Source organism: Bubalus kerabau, chromosome 8 (assembly GCF_029407905.1).
Source record: "Bubalus kerabau isolate K-KA32 ecotype Philippines breed swamp buffalo chromosome 8, PCC_UOA_SB_1v2, whole genome shotgun sequence".
NCBI lineage: Eukaryota > Metazoa > Chordata > Mammalia > Artiodactyla > Bovidae > Bubalus > Bubalus kerabau.
Genome location: NC_073631.1, coordinates 106,205,615 through 106,227,750, shown reverse-complemented (window position 1 = coordinate 106,227,750; position 22,136 = coordinate 106,205,615). Strand labels below are relative to the sequence as shown.

Genomic DNA, 22,136 nt, shown 5'->3' with positions numbered 1-22,136 from the left:
CAGCCAAAAATAAATAATAAAAAATTTTAATGTAGAAAATGAAAATTCATTCAATTCACTGAATACATTCAATTCATTGAATACATTTGTTTGCAAAGAGGAACAAGTTAGAAGATAGCAGCTGAAAAAATATTTAAGATAAAGCAGACTACAACTGAGCCTTGAATGACAGGTGTTTGAACTGTGCTGGTCCACTTATACCTGGACTTTTTTCAATGGGAAATACTAAAGTACTACCGGATCTGTAGTTGGCTGAATCCACAGATGCAGAACCATGGAGGGCCAACTGTAGTTATACTCAAGAGTTCTGAGTGGAGGGTCAGTGCCCCTAATCCTCCAAATTGTTCAAGGGTCAATTAGATAGTTGCTTTTAGATGGAAGAGCCTTGAGCATATTTAAATACTAATAAAATTCAGTGAAAGGAAGCAGTTAAAGCATAGTAGGTAAGAGACACTAAAGTGAAGGAATATGATAAAGCACGTACCACATCAAAAATTAGAATAGTGAGCTAACAAGTGCCCAAACCTCAGGAGTCCCTAGTTTTGGGACATTCCAAGTGTAGAAAGGTTATCGCCAATACAATTCATATTCCACAATCGGTTCCTTCCAAATGTTGAGTTCAGTTAATTCTGGATAGTAAGACCAGTGATAAGAGGTACAGGTTGGTTATATATGGACAGAAATGGCCTAAGCAAATCATTTAAACCATGGGAAACAATTTATTTCAGAAGACTGGTAGCAAGAGGGCTTAGAGAAGTTGTTTAGTTGCTAAGTCCTGTCTGACTTTTGACCCCATGGACTATAGCTCGCCAGGCTCCTCTGTCCATGGGATTTCCCAGGTAAGAATACTAGAACAGGTTGCCACTTCCTTCTCCAGGGCTTAGAGAAGGGTTCGTGATAAAAGAATAAGGGTGCAGTGGTTTGAGATGAAAACAAGATTTTCTTTGTCAAGCACTTAGGTACTGTGCAAATGTTTTATGTAAGTATTATTCTCATTTGTTATAACCACCTTGTTGGCATTCTCATTCTACAGAAGAGGAAACAAGCCCAGGTCAATTAACCTAGCCAAGATCACGCACATTATAAAGGTGGTAAATTATAAAGGTGGGATTAAAGCCTACGTCTGTATTTCAGGCTTCTTCAGTGGTTCAGCAGTGAAGAATCTGCCTGCAGTGCAGGAGCCGAAGATGTGGGTTCAAGCCCTGGGTCGGGGAGATCCCCTGGAGGAGGGCATGGCAACCCACTCCAGTATTCTTGCCTAGAGAATCTCATGGACAGAGAAGCCCAGCAGGCTAGTCTATGGGGTCGCAAGGAGTAGGACACAACTGAAGCGACTGAGCATGCATACTATATGATTTCAAACCCATAGTAAGTATTTCTTACCCTGCTATTCAGGGCTTGGGGCTGAGTGGTAAAGAATCCACCTGCCAAGCAAGAGAGACAAGTTTGATTCCTGGGTTGGGAAGATCCCCTGGAAAAGGAAATGGCTACCCACTTCAGTATTCTTGCCTGGGAAACCCTATGGAGAGAAGCCTGGTAAGTTACAGTCCATGGGGTTGAAAAGGAGTTGGATAGGACTTACTGACTAAACAACCACCCTGTTAACGCAATTCTGCCTCAAATCTCATTCTTTAAAAATGCTATGGGAATTCCCTGGCAGTTCAGTGGTTAAGACTTGGCATTTTCACTGCTGTGTGTTGGGTTCAATCCCTGGTCGGGGAACTGAGATCCCACAAGCCACATAACCAAAAAAAAAAAAAAATTATTATATACAGCTGCTGGGTATATAACAAAAGCAATCAAAAGATTGGTCTATCTTAATCCTTTTGTTTTCTTCATCTTAGTAAAGTAAAACATCTTCAAATAATAATATACCCAGGTGGTACTAGTGATAAAGAACCCACCTACCAGGGCAAGGAGATGGAAGAGACGCAGATTCAATCCCTAGGTAGGGAAGATCCCCTGGAGGAGGAAATGGCAACCCACTCCAGTATTCTTGCCTGGAGAATCCCATGAACAGAGGAGCCTGGCGGGCTACAGTCCATGGGGTCACAAAGAGTCGGACACGACTGAGGCTACAGAGCACACATGCATATATGAAATAAAACAGGGGAGATAGGATATTAAACATTTTTACTTTTTTGATCTGTTCAATTGAATAGATGCTTGGTTTGACTCTTAATACTGTTATTTTAATATTAATCTCTTAGAAGAAAAAGATGTTTTGAAGTACTTTATGAGTGTTTGTTTAGGTTGTACTCCTAGTGAGTAGAATTGAGCCGTGCATTCAAAATACTGAATAACTGTCTATGTAAGTCACTGTGGAAGACGCTTTACAGAATACAAAAATGAAAGAGGTGTCTTCCTTACTGTAAAGGAGCTGATAGTTCAGGGAAAAAGAGGTTATATGTCTACGATTATACCAGAAGAAACTGACATATACCACAAAGGGGGCACAGGTAAAGAATTATTGGTAGTTCAGAGAGAATTTTTATTTAAGGAATTCAGGATGTTAGAGGCAAAGGAAACATTTAGGAGTCTACTTTAATAGTTCAGCCCAATGATTTCCAGTGCTTCACCTAGGAAAGAGATAGTGATGCTAACAGTTCTTGCAGAACTGTTTTTCACTCCAAACTTATTGATTGGATGTGGAGAGTGAGAAGAAAGAGAAATACAGAATGAAGCCCAAGTTCTTGACTTTTTCAGCCAAGTGCATGGTAGAGTCCTTCACCTTGATAAAGAATTCAAGAGGAAGAGCAATTTGACACGAAGGGTAGAAGGCAGAGGGGAGAGAAATCAGTGTTCTCAATCTATCACCCTCTTCTTGGTCTTTCTGCAGCTTGTACTTGAATGGTGGCTGTGTTCTCATTACCTAAGGGTCAGGCCTAGGGAGGCACTAGCTCTCCACTGTTGTAGCCCATCTCATTCACCTTAATTCAAACCATATCTTTATATATATACACACACACATACATATACATATATATCCCGTCGTTAACTCTCAATAACCCTGTTTGAACGTACCATCTGTTTCCTACCAGGATCTTAACGTCGTATTTGTGTATTTTTAAATAAAAGATGCATCTGTATAATCATTTGTTTGTGCATAGGAAACATCTAGAAGGATGCACACCAACTGTTAGCAATTGTAGGATTGGTAATGGGTTTGGAAGAGGGGAGGGAGATACAGGGAAAAGATGAGAGGGCTTTATTTTATATGTCTATACTATTTGAATTCCTTAATAATAGGCTGTATTACTTTCTAAATTGAAAAATAAGAGTTTTCAAAGTAAATCAAGAACATCAATCAGCCCAGTGTAAGAACTTCAGTAAATTCACTGAGAGTAAAGATTTCAGGGAGGTTTCATCTCCCTGAGAAACACTCAGTCAACAAAATTTCAGAGAAAACCCCTAAATTTAAAAAAAAAATTTAATGATAAATACATATTGACAGAAATTAGTAAACTCTTGCATGAAGACAGCATCCAAGGAATTTCTCCATTTTCATGGCTCCCAGCCCTTCCCTCCAGGCTGCTGGGGCAACTTGAGACCCACTAAGCCAGCAGACTCCTCCACTGAGCGCTCACCCTTGCCATGAAATTCCTGATGAAGGGCCACATGTTCTCGAATGCTGCGTAGCAGGCAGAGATAGGTGGCAGCTTGGAAATGAAGCTCATGCTGGGCTCTGCACAGTTTCTCACTGGTGACCTGGAGAAGTAGCAAGGTCAGATAGTCTATTAACAGCACAGCTGCAGATACAGGGGCACTGTATTGAGAGCATTATTAAACAAGCATTCTCTAGAATAAAAGTAAACTGCACATAGGAAATACAAACATATGTTTGTGTATACTTAATACATCTGTAATTTGGGCACCTGTTAACTGAAGAATTTTACGAGTTTCACTGAAGCATTTCATTGAGTGTCCTCAAATTTTAATACTGGAAAAAAAAAGTTACCTCCTTTCAACATCCTCATTTAACGAATGAAGGATCTAAAGCCCAGAGAGTTTCCATCGTTGGTTAATGCAGAGACGGGAAACTATAGTCAGGTCACTAATCATTAATGTCACCTAAGGAATAAAATACAGAACTTTCTACCCTTCAAAAAATGAAGGACTGCTTTATTTTATGTGACTGTGGACTTTGGTTAATATGGCACATGACTTTCAATAAAAATTAAAAAACTTTTTTTATCTGAAAAATAGTTTTGTCTTCACCAGTAACAAAATGAAGGTTTTATATAAGAATCATATGTTCATATTACTTAATTATACTCCCTCTCACAATGTACATTTTCATTTAAAAAATCTATATTCTGATGACCCTCTCATGCATTCCAGAGAGTTGTTTCTAGAATATTTAGCATGAATTTCACATTTATTCCCAAGGGATTTCACAGCCATTTCCAAGGCTCTCTCAAGGGCAAATAATGTTGCCTCCATAAGGTATAAACTATAATCTTGTCACATTAAGAATCTTAGAGTGACTTCCTGTTACAATTAAAATAAAGTTTAAATTCCTGCCTAACTATCTTCCTCAACTTCATCCACCACACCCTAAGCCTTCAGTTCAGTTCAGTCGCTCAGTCGTGTCCAACTCTTTGAGACCCCATGAATCACAGCACGCCAGGCCTCCCTGTCCATCACCAACTCCCAGAGTTCACTCAGACTCAGGTCCATCGAGTCAGTGATGCCACCAGCCATCTCATCCTCTGTCATCCCCTTCTCCTCCTGCCCCCAATCCCTCCCAGCATCAGAGTCTTTTCCAATGAGTCAACTCTTCGCATGAGGTGGCCAAAGTACTGGAGTTTCAGCTTTAGCATCATTCCCTCCAAAAGGGCTGATCTCCTTCAGAATGGACTGGTTGGATCTCCTTGCAGTCCAAGGGACTCTCAAGAGTCTTCTCCAACACCACAGTTCAAAAGCATCAATTCTTCAGCGCTCAGCTTTCATCACAGTCCAACTCTCACATCCATACATGACTACTGGAAAAACCATAGCCTTGACTAGATGGACCTTTGTTGGCAAAGTAATGTCTCTGCCTTTTTTTTTTGTCTCTGCTTTTGAATATGCTATCTAGGTTGGTCATAACTTTCCTTCCAAGGAGTAAGCGTCTTTTAATTTCATGGTTGCAGTCACCATCTGCAGTGATTCTGGAGCCCCCAAAAATAAAGTCTGACACTGTTTCCACTGTTTCCCCATCTATTTCCCATGAAGTGATGGGACCAGATGCCATGATCTTTGTTTTCTGAATGTTGAGCTTTAAGCCAACTTTTTCACTCTCCTCTTTCACCTCCATCAAGAGGCTTTTTAGTTCCTCTTCACTTTCTGCCATAAGGGTGGTGTCATCTGCATATCTGAGGTTATTGATATTTCTCCCGGCAATCTTGATTCCAGCTTGTGCTTCTTCCAGCCCAGCGTTTCTCATGATGTACTCTGCATATAAGTTAAATAAGCAGGGTGACAATATACAGCCTTGACGTACTCCTTTAGCTGCTCTCAACTGTCAGTTCCTCTTTCCTCTTGGCTTTCAGTTGTGCAGCTTCTTGGACTTCTACTAACCCTCACTTACTTGCTAACTCTAATATTCTTCAAGTTCCTGGGTAATAAATTTAATAAATTCCATCCTGTAAAGCCTACCTCTTCTATATACCAGGACTCCAGGGTCTCTACTCCTTTAGCATTTGTTTATTCTAAGTCCTTGGTCAAATGGCTCCTCAGGTGGAATACAAGCTTCTTAAAAGACAAGACCCATGTGGATCTTACTCGTCATTTTTAGTCAAGTTCCTATTAGTACCTACTACTGTGACCTTTCAAAACTTAGTTGAACTTTAGTTCTAACATTTTGCATTCTAACTTCCACGGCTCAGAAAATCAAGAGTTTAAGATAATGGTTCTCCCCTTTCCACACTGTTCAAAGGACACCAGGTTTCCTTCGCTAAAGCCCAAGCTCATTATTCAACTTACTTCTGAGATAGGTTGCAAATTCTTTCCAAGTCAGATCAGTAACTCTATATCTACTTGGGCTTGTATAGTTCAACTGTCCCTGAGTCTCAGTTTCCCCATTTGAAAAAAGAAACTATCTTTCATTCCATCTTGCCTATCCGTGGTAAATGGAGTGCTGGAGTGCAGAATTCATAAAGGAATTGTCCAAGGATGATGGATAGAGTCGGACACGACTGAGCGACTGAACTGAACTGAACTGAAGGATGTTCATATTTATCTGCTACAGATGGAAAAATTGTTACTTGGTCATACATCACACATTCAACAGTACCACCTCATTAGAGGTGTCTAGTTCAGCTCTACAACGTGCGTGCTCAGTCCTGTCCCACTCTTTGGGACCCGGTAAGAATGAACCCCCACTTCCTCCTCCAGGGGCTCTTCCCCACCCAGGAGTTGAACCCGCGTCTCTTCAATTAGCAGGCGGATTCTTTACCACTGAGCCAGCTTGAAGTGGCGGCGTAGTCACGGTCTTCAAGTAGTTCCCATAACCCTCGCCCCATCTACAACTGCTTCTCAGAATAGCTCTCCTAGTGAAGGCGCGTGTTGGATAGATGCTGTGACTAGTAACCCTACACTCATCTTTCTGCTTGTCCCTCTGTTTCTTCCATTTCACTTTCCTCTAACCTTCCCATCCACACAGGCCAAAGACAGCCAGTGCAATCTCCAGGGACGGCTCCACCCCAGGACGACTTTGCCCTCCCGCCGGTCCTTGCTTAGTCCCTGGGCTTAGGTCTTAGACCAGGGCCTAGGGCCTGGGTCTGTCTGGAGGAAGCTTCGGCCTCAGAATTGCGGGTTAAGGCCAGGCGCGCTCCGTCCCGCCCAGACGCGACTTTCCCTCCCTCCCCGGAAAGGGGACGCTGGAGCACCCGGACACAGGCTTCCGTACCCGATGTGCACGGAAAGCTTTGAGGAGATACCGATAGGCCGCGGTGTCGCGATAGGGTCGGCCTGTGGCCGCGTTCAAGTAGCGCAACTCCCGTAGAAGGCCTCGCCAAGTGCTCAGCGGTGACCCTAAGGCCGCCATTTTCCAGTCGCCGAGTCGGGTGCGGGACGGCGCCCTACGACCCTCCTGCTCCCTCACCCTCCTGCCCAGCCGCTTAACGGTAGGGTTGGGACCAGACTGCAGGCTCCCCCTATCGATTGCAGGACGGTGGGATGTCTCACTTCCCTTCTCTGCCGAGCAGCATTAATCGAACGCCGAGCGGCTTCCTAAGAGAAAAGCAAACGAAAGCCGAGTGTAACTGAATGGCCTGGAAAAAGCCTGGCGGAGAGAAAGAAGGTCCTTGTTCGTCTCCTGACTGCGTCATGTAAGACGCCATTCGCTGACGGAGCACCGCTGAACCTGGAGAAAATGAGGGCATATCGCAAGTGGGTGTCAACTTAAAAACAGAAAACTTTTGAGATTTTGTTTTATTTCTAAAGGGGATATCAAAATTCAATCTATCGGCTTTCCCAAAATGTTAACGAGATTACGGCTTAGAAGGAAATGGGAGTCGATTGATTCTCGCAAAATGTAGCCCCAAACCTAGAAAAACCACGCATACACTTCCCATCTTTAAAAAGTAAAATCAAGTTAGCATATTTCGCTATAATTGTTTAAGAAGCGGAAAAGGCAAAAGTTTTATTGAAAAGTTCATTTTAAAGGCAACAAAAACTTTGCCACCCCAGATGGGACTCGAACCCACAATCCCTGGCTTAGGAGGCCAATGCCTTATCCATTAGGCCACTGGGGCTTCTGTGAATAACGCGCTCAGACAACGTTTTCAATTTTTTTTCCTTCTTCGTACGTCATGTCAGAGTTTCCTTTTAACCTATCCTAGGAAACCACACAGCACCAATAATGGGGGGCAAGGCATGCTGGGAGTTGTAGTTCAAGAAACAAAATCCCACGTTACAGCTCCAAAGGTTTTACCCTCGAAAACAGCACCGATGCGCCGGACGGACAACGGGCGCGCGCACGGTTTTGTGTACACGTTTCCTACGCGGTGCCCCCGCGCCTGCGCTGAAGCGCACATACGACGTCGCGGAGCCGAACCCTCTTGGGACGCTGGCTGACTCTTCTAGATTCGCCTCTAGAGTTTCTGTCGCATTGGGTTTTCTCCGGAAACAGCCGGCCCCTTCCGGCGTTGCGGCTTTCCGGACGTAGCTTGCCCTCCATCCTGCCATTAGGTGGCGTTTGTGGCGGTCATTTTCTGTTTCCGGTTGAAACTCTGAGGCCATTTCCGCAGGGAAAGGGTCCAGTTAGAAACGTTTATCTTGCGTTCTGAATTGGCTGTTCAGTGGGAAACATGGGACAGCAGGGAATTGGAATTAGTTAATTAATTAAGAATTAGTTAATTGGAAACAAATAGTTTATTTTGGTTATCTAGTTGCATAAATCGGACAATTCATTTCTGAGTCTCAGCGACATTACCCCTTGCTTAAAATCTCGCAGTGGCTCCCCGTTGCCAGTAAGATAAACTTAAGACCGCTGGACCGTACCTAAATTGACCGTTGCCTGTATCTTCAGTTTAGTTCAGTTCAGTCGCTTACTCGTGTCCGACTCTTTGCGACCCCATGGACTGCAGCACGCCACGCCTTCCTGTGTATCTCCAACTCCGGGAGTTTACCCAAACGCATGTCCTTTGAGTCGGTGATGCCATCCAACCGTCTCATTCTCTGTCGTCCCCTTCTCCTGCCCTCAGTCTTTCCCAGCATCAGGGTCTTTTCCAGTGAGTCAGCTCTTCGAATCAGGTGGCCAAAGTATTGGAGTTTCAGCTTCAGCATCATTCCCTCCAAAGAAATCCCAGGGCTGATGTCCTTCAGAATGGACTGGTTGGATCTCCTTGCAGTCCAAGGGACTCTCAAGAGTCTTCTCCAACACCACAGTTAAAAAGTATCAATTCTTCGGCGCTCAGCTTTCTTTATAGTCCAACTCTCACATCCATACATGACTACTGGAAAAACCATAGCCTTGACTCCACGGACCTTTGTTGGCCAAGTAATGTCTCTGCTTTTGAATATGCTATCTAGGTTGGTCATAACTTTCCTTCCAAGGAGTAAGCGTCTTTTAATTTCATGGCTACAGTCACCATTTGCAGTGATTTTGGAGGCCCCCCGCCCCCAAAATAAAGTCAGCCACTGTTTCCCCATCTATTTGCCATGAAGTGATGGGACCAGATGCCATGATCTTTGTTTTCTGAATGTTGAGCTTTAAGCCAACTTTTTCACTCCCTTCTTTCATTTTCATCAAGAGGCTCTTTAGTTCTTCACTTTCTGCCATAAGGGTGGTGTCATCTGCATATCTGAGGTTATTGATACTTCTCCTGGCAATCTTGATTCCAGCTTGTGCTTCTTCCAGCCCAGCGTTTCTCATGATGTACTCTGCATATAAGTTAAATAAGCAGGGTGACAATATACAGCCTTGACGTACTCCTTTTTCTATTTGGAACCAGTCTGTTGTTCTGTGTCCAGTTCTAACTGTTGCTTCCTGACTTGCATACAGGTTTCTCAAGAGGCAGGTCAGGTGGTCTGGTATTCCCGTCTCTTTCAGATATTCTTCCCTGAATTGAAATTTGTTAATCCAGCTTTCAAAGATGTTGCAAATTTAAGCATGCTCTGAGAAAGGAGAATAATTGGAAGCAGGTTTTCAGTAACTGTTGGTATGTTATGGTAAGGGGCAATAAGACATAATTCTGAGTTCCTTTTTACTGAACTGCTAAGGGATTCTTTTCTTCCATTTTTAGACTAAAGCAGAGTAAATAGATAATCATAAAATGTTAGTTCTGTGTAGCCACTGGTTACCAAAGGCAGCCTCCAAACAAGCTTCCCCTTTCATACATACCTTGTTTCTTACAACAAGAGGTGAAGCGTTTTACCCCTCCTTCCCACCATTCCTGCTCTTAAATCTGAGCAGGCTTTGTGACTAGCTTTAACTAATATGTAGAATGTTCTGGAACTTCTATGGTACCTCAGGCTTTAAAACTGTTAGCTTTCACAGTGTGCTTCTTATCTAGCTACCATGCTATGAAAACCACAGGGCTCATAGAAGAATCCTGAGACAGTCCCAGCTGAGCTGTCAACTGACAGCACTAATTACCAACCAGAGAAGTGGGCCATCTTGAATGTTCCAATCCAGTAGCACCCACAAATTACGATAGTCTTAACTGGTGTCATATGTAGCAGAGAATTGCCCAGATGAATCTAGTCAACCCAAAGAAACGTGAAAAGAAAATGACTGTTGTTTGGGAATAAATTCCACTAAATTTTAGAACAACTGTGTGTCAACAGAAAATCAAATCAGTCAATGCAATGCTTCTTTAATTAAAAGTGTTAGCAGTCAGTTAAAACCAATACTGTTTGTCAAATAAAAAACTTCTGTTGACCTTATATAATCTAAGGTTGCAAGGTTACACTGTGTCCCAGGGCATTTCACAGGCAATGTCTCATGGGATCCTATGAGGTAGTACTCTGATTTTACCTACTTTGAAATGTGGGAACAAGCTCAAAGCAGTTTCATGGTTTAGTCAGCTTTACTGACTGCTCAGTGATAAAGCCAACATTTGCTCTCAGGCAGTCTTAACTCCAAAGCGTATTTTTTAAACTTAAAAGTTTTAAAGCAGAAAAGGGATTTTTATGAAAAAGAGGTGGGGTGTCATAATCAGAACTGGGTAAGGTTAGAGACCAGGTTTGGAAGCTACACAGCCAAGAACCTCACCTAAAAGCCTGTTCCAGATGTGGTCCAGTGAAAACAGCAGTCACTGCAGCTTGCAGTGCCAACACAGGGGCGCCGCACAGAGTCTGGACACTGGCACCAAGCCTGTGGCTCCAGGACACTGGCAGTAGCTGGCTCTTATGCTCCAACTTGTGCCAGAATGGAGAAAGTCATTACCTAAGAGTCAGAGCTCTGGGCTGAGTACTTCTAATAAACATGGCCTGGGTCATGTTCCCATGCTGGTCAGAGGCGGCTGGGAAACCAAATACTTTGTCATTCATTGAATTTTTATTAAGCTTCTAGTACTTTGGCCACCTCATGCGAAGAGTTGACTCACTGGAAAAGACTCTGATGCTGGGAGGGATTGGGGGCAGGAGGAGAAGGGGACAACAGAGGATGAGATGGCTGGATGGCATCACTGACTCGATGGACCTGAGTCTGAGTGAACTCCGGGAGTTGGTGATGGACAGGGAGGCCTGGTGTGCTGCGATTCATGGGGTCGCAAAGAGTCGGACACGACTGAGCGACTGAGCTGATCTGATCTGATGAGGCAGGCACTTCTAGATGCTAGGGAAACAAAAGCACAAGTAGTATAGGTCAACCTTTCCTCTACTCATGAAAGTTTCCATTCTAGAAAGGGGCAGACAGACAATAAGCAAATAAACAAGCAGAACATAAAATTTATCAAATGGTGAGGAGTGCTATGAAAAATAACTAAATGAAGTCAGGGGCCAGGGATTAAGACCTGTTACGGGTTCTGGGCGGTCCTTTTGGATGAGGTAAGGACATTTGAGCAGAGACCCAAATGATGTGCAGAAACTGCATCTTCAGCTTGTGTTTGTGTGTGTGTGTGTATGTGTACCCACATTTTAAGTAGAGACCCTGCCTTCATTTCCCACCCATTGTGAGGCCACCGTTATTCTGTCCTTCAAGCTCTGTGAGGTACAGAAGTTCTGGGACAAGTTTTCTATACCCAGAGAAAGGAGGTCTAGTCTTAACTCTGCAACTACAGCAGTGACTGGCTACCTGGCCGTGCACGTGGGAATCTAGAGGAAATTTTAGTGGGAAAGAGACAGGACTAATGAAAGAGGGTGATTCTGAGATGAGACATACGTAGGCACTTGCTTCCATCAGTCAGTGATTTCTAAACTTCTTTGTGTATCCACAGTGGTAAAAATCTTGTGCCTCCCCCATAAGTCTTTGTATTTATTTTAAAATCACATACATGTACTATTGATTAGTGTAGAATATATATTTAAAACATGCACAAAGTAGAAATAAAATTTTTAAAAATGAAAAACAGTATTTTGAAAACATTTTTATTGTATTTATTAACAGTAAAAAACAAAGTCCTAATTTCTCTCAGTAAAGAAAGATGAACAAACTTTATTGAAAATGCAGTGTAATACATTTTATTATTTTTAAAATCTTGGTCTAACACATTTGGGGCAACAAGATCACATAGTGATAAACATTTCTAAACATCCATTTTCAAATTTCTCTCTTCATTGCATGAGCTTCTTTTAAAAAGGCAGTCACTTACAGTTTTAAAAAATTACTTTTAACTTAAAGGGAACCTTTAAATATGTTCATTTCTTTCAGAAGATCAGCTAGGCAGTTGTATCCATCAGGGAAGAATCAGAAAAAGAGAAACAACTGCAGGCTTTTCAAGCAGAAAGCAGTCGAGTGCAGGGCACTGAGATGCCCAATGGCGCTATTAGAGGACCTGCAGGAGCCAGGGGAAGTCGCCACTCACATTCAGCAGTTCAGAGTATCAGGAGGTTGCTGCTCTTACATAGGTCAGAAAATACAGGGAACCCTCCCAGTGCTGATCAGAGCTGCTCACCCCGCCCCCAAGTACTCATATAGGAGCTGACAGGAGATTACATGTGAGCTGCGGAGAACTTTTAAGTCTCCCACGGACGGCCCATTTTGTTAGGCACTGCCGCTTTTCCCTCCCATCTACAAAATAGCCTATGAATACATCTGGCAGAAAGAAATCACATCCAGAACCTGGAAGGCAAGGAGTTTAGGAAATGTTTCCATAATTATAATCCCTGTGATACATAAAAGGATGTAGGAATGAATGCTGGCTGCCAAAAACCAGGCTGTAGCCTACACAGCAGCATACTCCTGAGCCTCTTGTCATCACAGAAAGGGACAGCAAGTGAGAAACACTCGCCCCTTCCGTATAAGAAAAATAGGTAAATTTTAAGTTAGACAGCTCTTGTAAATCCTTTTAAGCAAGCTAATCACTGCATCAGTGTAGCTTATGTATTTTTATGTAGTCTACTTCCCATTACATGGTAGTTTCTGCTTTTTAAAGGTCTTACTTTAAACATTAACCTTACCAATAACATCCTGTAGCATATAGACTGCAGTATGTTATAACACTCAGAAGCAAAGGTGACTATTAACCAGCAAGCCAGACTTGCTAGATGTAAGCAGAATGCAATTTATCCCTCCCACCACTGCTGCTCATGGACTTCTTCCTCTCTGGCATGAAATCCTGGGTGGTTCACATAGCTTTTCCAGGGAATAACAGGCAGTTGTCTTTTTTTTTTTTTTTTCCCCTCCCCTCCCCCCACTGATCCTGCTTTGGTTTTTTAAAAAGTTCAACCTGTTTAACATTAAAACTCCAAACTTGTTTCCATAAAACTTTTCCCCGTTGTCAGCTGCGGCTGCCACAGGCTGAAGGTGAGCAGTTAGGACTGCAGGATGCAGCCTACTTCTCCATGTCCCCTGAACTACTCTCCCACTCTTCAAATGTAACCTCTTCCTGGAACAAGCTGGATTTGTATAAACAGAAAGCAAGTTGTTTTCTCAGGAGTGCCCCTACACACTTGCTGTAATGATTTATTATGCTTGGATGAAATTCACGGCTTTTTTTCTTTTAGGTGACAAACAGGTTAAAGAGTTATCATTTTAAAAACAGTCTTTTTTTTAGGTATGAACCAGTCTCATCCAGTATCAGATCAAAACTGCAAACGCCAGTTTTGATTTAACATTTCTCTCCTCCTCCAGCCTGGAAATGTGAAGAGAAGGGGGACCAGGGTCAGTGTCATTTCTGTTTCTCACCCCCCTTGCCTCCTTGCTGGCTGCTCTTGCAGCAGCAGTTGCAGCAAGGGAGAGAAGAGATGAGGTTTTTTTCCGTTGGTAGAGAGAGAAGCTGGTGTCTGTGACCTCTAGGAGCAGCAGATTCCAGCGTTGCTTCTTTTTTTATAGCTCAATAGTTCCTCTTTCTCTGGGGATCTCTCAGCTGCAGTCCCTTGTGGACTGTGTCCTCTAGTTACTCAGGATGCCTGCACCGGCCGCTTAGTTTCCAGGATCCGCCCCTCCACTGAAGTCATTTCATCCATCCAGGTGTTCCCTTTGGCTGGGTTCCTTCTTAAAATGAGCAAATCTGATTCCCTTTCTTGAGAACCACATCGGACCCACAGGAACTTGGGAACTTTGGCATGCAGTCATGCCACACTCCCCATGCAGCCTTCTCTCCTCTAATGTCTTCTCCAGGAGCTAGTCACCTACTCCTCACTTGTCTTTAGACATTAAGGAGTAAGTCAGACTCCTATGTCCCTCAGATTCCACTGGAGATGGGTCAAGCCCTCCAAACGGTCCTGTGGAGGGGCCCCCTCATTTGGCACGAGTTGAAGAGGAAGCACCCTGACCCTCTCCTGCTTGGGCAGCAGAAGGGAAATGTCCAGCATATTGACAACTGCTTCCAGAGGAATCTTCTCACATTCTCTCATGGAGCCTGGAGGCAGGTGCCAAGCCAGCTCATCCGTCCCAGCACTGAGCTAGTGCTTCCCAGGATCCGCTTCACAGTCTCTTAGCACGTGGCACACAGGTAATCTAGTTCCCTTTCCCTTTAGAACGTGGATGGACTTGGCACCTACTGTTTTGTTCTCGGCCTTTGGGGTTTCTGGTGAAACTGACACAGAGAGAGTCCCACTTTAGTAAATGAAGGTACCATTGTCAGACCTTCCTTATGGAACCCCTGTTCTTTCATCAGGATGCCTGAGGCACTGCAGGCAACACAGCTAGGGAACTGGACTGCCTGAATGTACAGTTAATACAGAACTATTAATATTTGTCTTTTCATTTTAGTGACTAAGTCATGTCCAACTCTTTTATGACCCTATGGACTGTTACCCACCAGGCTTCTCTATCCATGGGGTTTCCCAGCAAGAATACTGGAGTGGGGATTGCCATTCCCTTTTCCAGGGGATCTTCCTGACCGAGAAATTGGACCCATGTCTCCTGCATTGCAGGCAGTTTCTTTGGCCTTACATATTAATTATTAAGTATATCTTATTGACTTGTTAAATTTCAATATTATATATGTTTATGGGGCTTCCCAGGTGGTGCAGTGGTAAAGAATCCACCTGCCAATGCAGGAGACGCAAAAGGTGTGGGTTAAATCCTTGCATCAGGAAGATGCCCTGAAGAAGGAAATGGCAACCCATTCCAGTATTCCTGCCTGGAGAATCCCATGGACAGAGGAACCTGGCGGCTACAGTCCATGGGGTCGCAAAGAATCAGACACGACTGAGGACAGGGACCTTGACCTTAACATATGTTTATATAGAGAGATAGCTATTTTTATGAAAACTGTATAAGACTTTTTTTTTCAATATGAAATCATACCTTTAATCTCTTATCATGAAAACATCTTAAAAATATCCTTATAAAAATTCCCCATAAATATAATTTAGAAGGAATTTTATTAATACTTCCTTTATTGTTGGATATTTATGAACTCTTTCTTGATTACACACAGTGCTGGTGTGAAAATCTTTGTGCAAAGGTATTAGCTGACATTCTGAAATATTTCCTAGAAGTTGAAAATTACTGTAAGACTCTTGTTTTTCACATTGTGGAAGATTAGATGTGCAGAGAAATCTCAATATAAGACACCTTAAAGTGCTGGGTGAAATTTCCATACACATAAAAATATTTTTTCAACGTGTGAATGAGTAAAAGAAGCCAGAATAACCACAAGTCAAAAAGGAAGAAAGGGAACAATAAAAGTAGCATTTACCCTGAGGGATAATCCTGGTGGCCTGCTATCCCTGGTGGCCTAGAGTGTGGATTTTAATTTGCCTTAGTGAAAGTCACTTAGTCGTGTCTGACTTTTTGGGACACCATGGACTATATACAGTCCATGGAATTCTCCAGGCCAGAATACTAGAGTGGGTAGCCTTTCCCTTCTCCAGAAGATCTTCCTAACCCAGGAATTGAACCGGGGTCTCTTGTATTGCAGGCAGATTCTTTACCAGCTGAGCCACAAGGGAAGCTCTAATTTGCCTTAGGCAGTCCAAAAAAAAAGAGAAAGCCTCAGATCACCTTGGTGGGAGGTCAGATCATGTTGCTATGCTCCTTAGTCGTGTCCAGTTCTTTGGGACCTCACAGACTGTAGCCTGCCAGGCTCCTCTGTCCATGGGATTCTCCAAGCTAGAATGCTGGAGTGGGTTACCATTTCCTTCCTCCAGGGTATCTTTCCGACCCAGGGATTGAACCTATATCTCCTGCAAAGGCAGTCCTTTACCACGGATCCACCAGGGAAGCCCAGGTCAGATCATAAACTCTTACAAAATGATGGCACCCCCAACAATTAACCTTATTGCTGGGAATGAAAACAATATCCCCTGACCTCACCGAGAGGAGACTTTTCTGTCTCAGCTCAGGGTTGGGTGGCACGTGGGGAAAAGCTTCTATACAAGAATTCTTAACGACCAGCAGTAACCACTTATATACATCTGTGGCTGGAAAGTTATCCTATCTCTGTGGCCTTGAAATCCTTAAGGTGAACATTTAGTTTGAAATGGTCTTGGATTGGCAATGTCCCTAGAAACCTGGAAGAAGCAAACTCAAATACTCTTTAGAGGAACACACTTTAAATCCAGGCCTCAAAGAATGCGCAAAGTCAAAGTGCAGGGGAGCATTAAAAAAAGAAGAAGAAATCACCAAACACATGCAGAAATAAGCCAGTATAAGCAAGTTAGTAGAAAAACTGTAGGACTGGACCTACAGTTGCTTCAAGATCTGACTCTAGTGTCTAGAACTTTATGGGTCTTGCTCCCAACCCACTAAGCACATGCTAGGGCCCTGACCTTGGCCTCTCTCTTTAGTACACTTCACCAGCTAAGAATACTGCTAAACCCAGGAAAAAATAAGCTCATTTTTTTGAAAATGAGATAATTGAGGAGTATAATCACAACAGAGACAATAAATGCAACATACAACATACCGTGCTAGACAAACCAGAATGGAACAACACTGATCAAAAACTTGAGCATAATACAAGTCCTCACAAACAGGATAACAGTAAGAAACAAGCAATTATGTAGAACTAAATGGAAATATATATGAAATACGTAATAGCTGAACAAACCCAATACAGTGGATAAAAACAATGGCTACCTAGCTGAAAAATGAATAATAATCTAGATCAGCTCAAGGAATTTTCTTAGAAAGTATTGGAAAGGGATGGAAAATATGAAAGAACATTTAAGAAATAATAGGAAGTCAATATCTGAACAACATGAATCCTACCCAGAAAGAGAGAAAATGGATTTAGGGAAGAGATCTTAAATCGTAAGTAAGAACTTTCAAAAATTAAAGATAAAAAGGACTCTAAAGGTCTCATGGAGCACCAAATAGAAAAATTATGGAAAAATCAAAATTTTGACATATTACATGATATTTAAGAATACAAGAGGGAGGGGATATGTGTATACTTATGGCTGGTTCCCATTGTTGGACAGCAAAAACCAACACAACATTGTAAAGGAATTATTCTCCAATTAAAAATAAAAATTTTTTAAAAGACAAAATGCGAAAAGCTTCTGGAGAGAAGAAGCAGAAAGCTCACAAAAGCATAAGAATTAGATTTATACTAGTCTTCCTAAGAAATACAATGGAGACAAGAAAACTGGTGAAGTGAATTCTAAGTGAATATAGAATATATTTTCCTAAGGAAAATAACCCAAGAGTATTATATCCAGCTAAACTATTACTTAAATGTAAGGCCAGAAAGATGATATATTCAGACATACAAGGCCTTAGAAAATTTACAGCACAAAAAGTCTCTTTGAAGGCCCTCCTGCTTAAGTGAAATGAGTCAGAGAAAGATAAAAACTGTATAATACCACTTACATATGGAATTTAAAATATACAGCAAAATTGTGAATATAATAAGGAAGCAGACTCAACAGATACAGAGAACAAACTAGTGGTTACAAGTGGGGAGAGGGAAGTGGGGAGAGTACAAACTCAGGTATAAAATAAGCTACAAGGATATACTATACAACATGGGGAATATAGTCAATATTTTATAATAATAAATGGAATATAACCTTTAAAAATTATGACTCACTATATTGTATACTATAATATACAGTATTTTACATCAGCTGGGAATGTAAAATGGTCCAGCTACTGTGGGAAAACAGTTTGATGTTTCCTCAAAAAAATTAAACATAAAGTTACCATATGACCCAGGAATACCATTCCTTGGTATATATACAAAAGAACTGAAGACATATACTCCACAAAAGCTTGTACACAAATGTTCATAGCAGCATTATTCATAATATTAAAAAAGTGGAAACAGCCCAAGTATCTATACTAATAAATGGATATATAAAAATGTAATACATTCATACAACAAAATACTATTCAGGATATAGACAGCTTGGATATTAAATTTAATATTAGGGCAAAAATATAAAGCAAGATAAGCAACATTATATATTGTTGAAAAGAAAAATATATCAAAAAGATATAACCAAAACAAATACAACATTGTAAATCAACTATACCTCAATTGAAAAAAAAAAAGAAAAAATAGATATAACCATAATGAACATAAATTCACTCAATATATGCCAAGACCGAAGGAAAAGGAAGAAGATGCACATAACAAAAACAGAGAATGAGAGCAGGAAAACAAATACAGATGCAACAGAGATTATATAATAAGAATATTTTTTAATAAAAATATTTTTAATACACTTCTAAGAAATTGTCTACAAGTGGATTGATTGTATATAGGTGCTATAAGACAAGCAATTGACATAATTCAACTCATACTTAACAAGATTTCCAGAAAACTAAGAATAGAATTTTAACTTCATAAAAACTATATACCAAAAATATAGAATAAATGCTATACTTAAAAGAGAAAATTTTCCCATTAAAATAAGAAACAAAGATGGGGACCCTGGCTGCCCAGTGGCTAGGACTTGGCACTTTCACTACATGGGCCCAGGTTCAATACCTGATGAGGGAGCAAAGATCCTATAAGCCACATGGCATGACCAAAAAAAAAGTGAAAAAATTGGAAGAGGAAATTAACCTGCCATTATTTGTAATTATATGATCAACTCAGTTAAAAAATTAATAATCAGACAAGTAATTAGAAGAGAATAAAGCTGCTGGATTACTAACTCAATTTGTGAAATCAAAAGCATTGATCCCAAGAAAACCACTAGAAAATATAAGAGATTAACATAACCATTTGTAAAAACAACAAATCTAAAGTACCTAGAAATCAATACATGAACAATATCTTTACAGAGAAAATTTAAAAGGTTTACTAGAAGACATGAAAGAGGATTTTTAAAAATGAAGAACAAGAAGCGGAACAAGAAGCAAAACTAAGGGTGGGTACCTTTGGGATAGAGGGAGTGGGGAAGTAAGAAAGGAAGGAGAAACCTAATTTATCATAAAATGAGGAAACGAGAGCTTCTATTAAGAGATGAAAACCATGAGCTATGGATTAAGGCACACAATTAATGCACTGCTTTGCATTTGCGGTACAGTAAAGCAGAAATGAACTATATACAACACATACTGACACACAGTTTGAAAATGCAGCAGCAAACTATGATGGGAGAGGCAGTAGTTGTCAGAGGGTTACATGTGAAACCTGACCCTTTGAGTGCAAGGGCAGAGACAGAGGTGAAACTGAATCACTGGATAAAGCTTTATTTCTCTTCATGGCTTCACTTCAAGCTTTACTTCTCTTCAATACAAGCGGAGAAAGTGGAAGTGGTGATTTGGACTCCAATCAGTGTGGACAGTGAGAAGCTATGACAAAACTAGACAGCGTATTAAAAAGCAGAGACATCACTTTGCTGACAAAGGTCTGTATAGTCAAACCTACTTTTTCCAGTAGTCATGTATGGATGTGAGAGTTGGACAGTAAAGAAAGCTGAGTGCCGAAGAATTGATGCTTTTGAATTGTGATGCTGGAGAAGACTCTTGCGAGTCCCTTGGACAGCAAGATCAAACTAGTCAATCCTAAAGGAAATCAACCCTGAATTTTCACTGGAAGAACTGATGCTGAAGCTCCAATACTTTGGCCGCCTGATGGGAAGAGGCAACTCATTGGAAAAGACCCTGATCCTGGGAAAGATTGAAGGCAAAAGGAGAAGGGGGTGGCAGAGGATGAGACAGATAACATCACTGACTCAATAGACATGAATTTGAGCAAAATCGGGGAGACAGTGAAGGATAGAGGAGCCTGGCATGCTGCAGTCCATGGGGTTGCAAAGAGAATGACACAACTTAGCAACTGAACAGCAACAAAGCTAGGTTTACCTCTAGACTGCTCATTACATGAACCAAAAGATTCCCTTAATTGTTTTGCTTAACAGACTTTTAGAGCAGTCTCCCTTTACTTTATATGCCAAGGGACTGACACCTGTGATGGAAGAAATCTTAACTGGTATTTATCCACTCTTGTACTTTTAAATATATATTTTTTAAGATTTTTAAAAGTACTGGTTTCACTTATATATTTGGGAATATTAGAGCAAGAGGAAGCATGAATTTACGCAGGGGAGAAAAAAGAGGCAGAAGAGACAGAATAATAGTAGCCACCCTGTATTAGTTCTCATGTGCTAGGCACTATGCTAGGTGCTTTCCATACCTTGTCTCTTAATTCAACAACAAAAACCCTCCACTGGGAATCATCCCTGCAGAAATGAGGAGGCTGAACGGAAAGCCACATCTTGTCTGAAGTGCCACCTTCATAAAGGGGACCTCAGAGCCCAAGTCTGATGTCAGCCTGTTCTGCACGCTGTGCCACCCTAGTACAGAAACGATAGTGGGGAAATAGTGAAGGGACAGACACAGGGACACAGACGAGGTAAATATACACAGAGACAGAAAAAAAACAAGCCACATCAGGGCACGTTCTGATGAGGAAGAACTACCATACGAGCCGATACCTGTCACTGCCCTTTGAAAAGCTCGTGCCCTCACCTGCAATGTAATGCAATCCTTCGAGCACCCAGAATCAGCTCTTCTGCTTTTACTTCCAATTTTCAAAACTCTTAAAAAAAATATTTATTTTCTCAAGTATTCCTTAAAGCTTTACATGGATATGAAGCAATGTCGCAGATTCCAGACACTGAGTTTCAAATCTGGAATGTCAAGCCTTATTATCCATTACAAAACAAACCTGCGACTGCCGGTTTGGTTATGCATACAGACACCAAATACCTAAAGGACAGCACAATTAGACCTGTAATAGCTATCTAACCGCTCATCAATAACTGGTACTGTAACTATGGAATACTATATGAACTGTCAACACGTAAAGACAGATCTCTATGTACTGAGATGGAATAACCTCCAAGATAATGTTAAAAGGCTGGATACATATTTATACTTTTAACTGGAGAACTTGGTAGCAGTAGTTGGTCTAGGGGAGAAAAAGGGGGACAATGGGTAGAAAAGATGCTTTGCATTCACTGTCAATCATGTATTTGGTATTTTTTTATTTTACCCAAGTGCAAGAATAATCTTTCCCCTAAAATCTTTATAGCAAGCTGTTCAGTTGTGTCTTCCCTCTAAACCAGATCCAGTTTTGGGGTCTGAGTGGGAAGAAATAAATTATTTCTTTCCCCTCTCCCAGTGATTAGATAGCAAGTGGCTCCTTCCCATTTTTTCCCCCTTTTCTCCAACTAAGCCCACCTCTTTGTTTCTTTACAAAACTCCCAAACCAAAAAACTTATTCACGGTATCCACGTTCATTGAAAATCCATTTATGTAAAAAGATAAAAGAAAGCATTTATCTCACCACTCTTTGTATTTTGAAGTATACGTCCATTTTTTTTCTTTCTGTACATATGCATGTGCCTGAACACTTATTAGCTCACACTTTTCTGCACTAAAGCTAAGGTTGGAGATGATTTCTTGACTACATGGACAAGTATAAAACATACTTGCTGCTTCAGTTTTCTATACTCCTGTGAACCAACCCCTCTGGATATCTGTCCCTCATTCAATTCAGCCTCAGAGAACAGGCTGCATCTCTTGTTTAATTCTTGGCTCTAAATTGACTTGGTTAGTCTGAAATCCTTAACTCCTTGGGCCATGTTTTTTCTTCTTAAAAACTTCATATATATACATATACACACACACA

General features: G+C 41.4%; 1 protein-coding gene and 1 non-coding gene across 3 annotated transcripts; both read right to left on the bottom strand.

The window, feature by feature from the left end:
- Positions 1–3,414: 3,414 nt before the first annotated feature.
- FMC1 (formation of mitochondrial complex V assembly factor 1 homolog) lies at positions 3,415–8,756 on the bottom strand. 2 transcript variants are annotated; one of them, XM_055591073.1, is made up of 3 exons: positions 7,919–8,071; positions 6,893–7,215; positions 3,415–3,708 (listed from the first exon to the last, which is right to left on the bottom strand). In XM_055591073.1, exons 2-3 carry the CDS (start codon positions 7,028–7,030, stop codon positions 3,505–3,507), a joined length of 342 nt encoding a protein of 113 aa, XP_055447048.1. In that variant the 5' UTR covers positions 7,031–7,215; positions 7,919–8,071; the 3' UTR covers positions 3,415–3,504. The 2 variants fall into 2 exon arrangements, with proteins under 2 accessions (XP_055447048.1, XP_055447047.1); XM_055591072.1 differs by lacking the exon at positions 3,415–3,708 and adding an exon at positions 8,488–8,756 and having other exon boundaries at positions 7,035–7,215; positions 7,919–8,278.
- Positions 7,667–7,739, bottom strand: TRNAR-CCU (transfer RNA arginine (anticodon CCU)). Its single transcript has one exon. It is a non-coding gene; the product is annotated as a tRNA-Arg (tRNA).
- Positions 8,757–22,136: the final 13,380 nt, after the last annotated feature.

What these genes read in the sequence shown, in the direction of transcription:
- FMC1 (XM_055591072.1), bottom strand. Translation starts at nt 8,226, where the DNA reads ATGGCCTCAGAGTTTCAACCGGAAACAGAAAATGACCGCCACAAACGC. An exon ending in CATCGGTGCTGTTTTCGAGG is followed by an intron (nt 7,216 to 7,918) that starts GTAAAACCTTTG and finishes CTTTTCTCTTAG; the next exon opens with GAAGCCGCTCGGCGTTCGAT.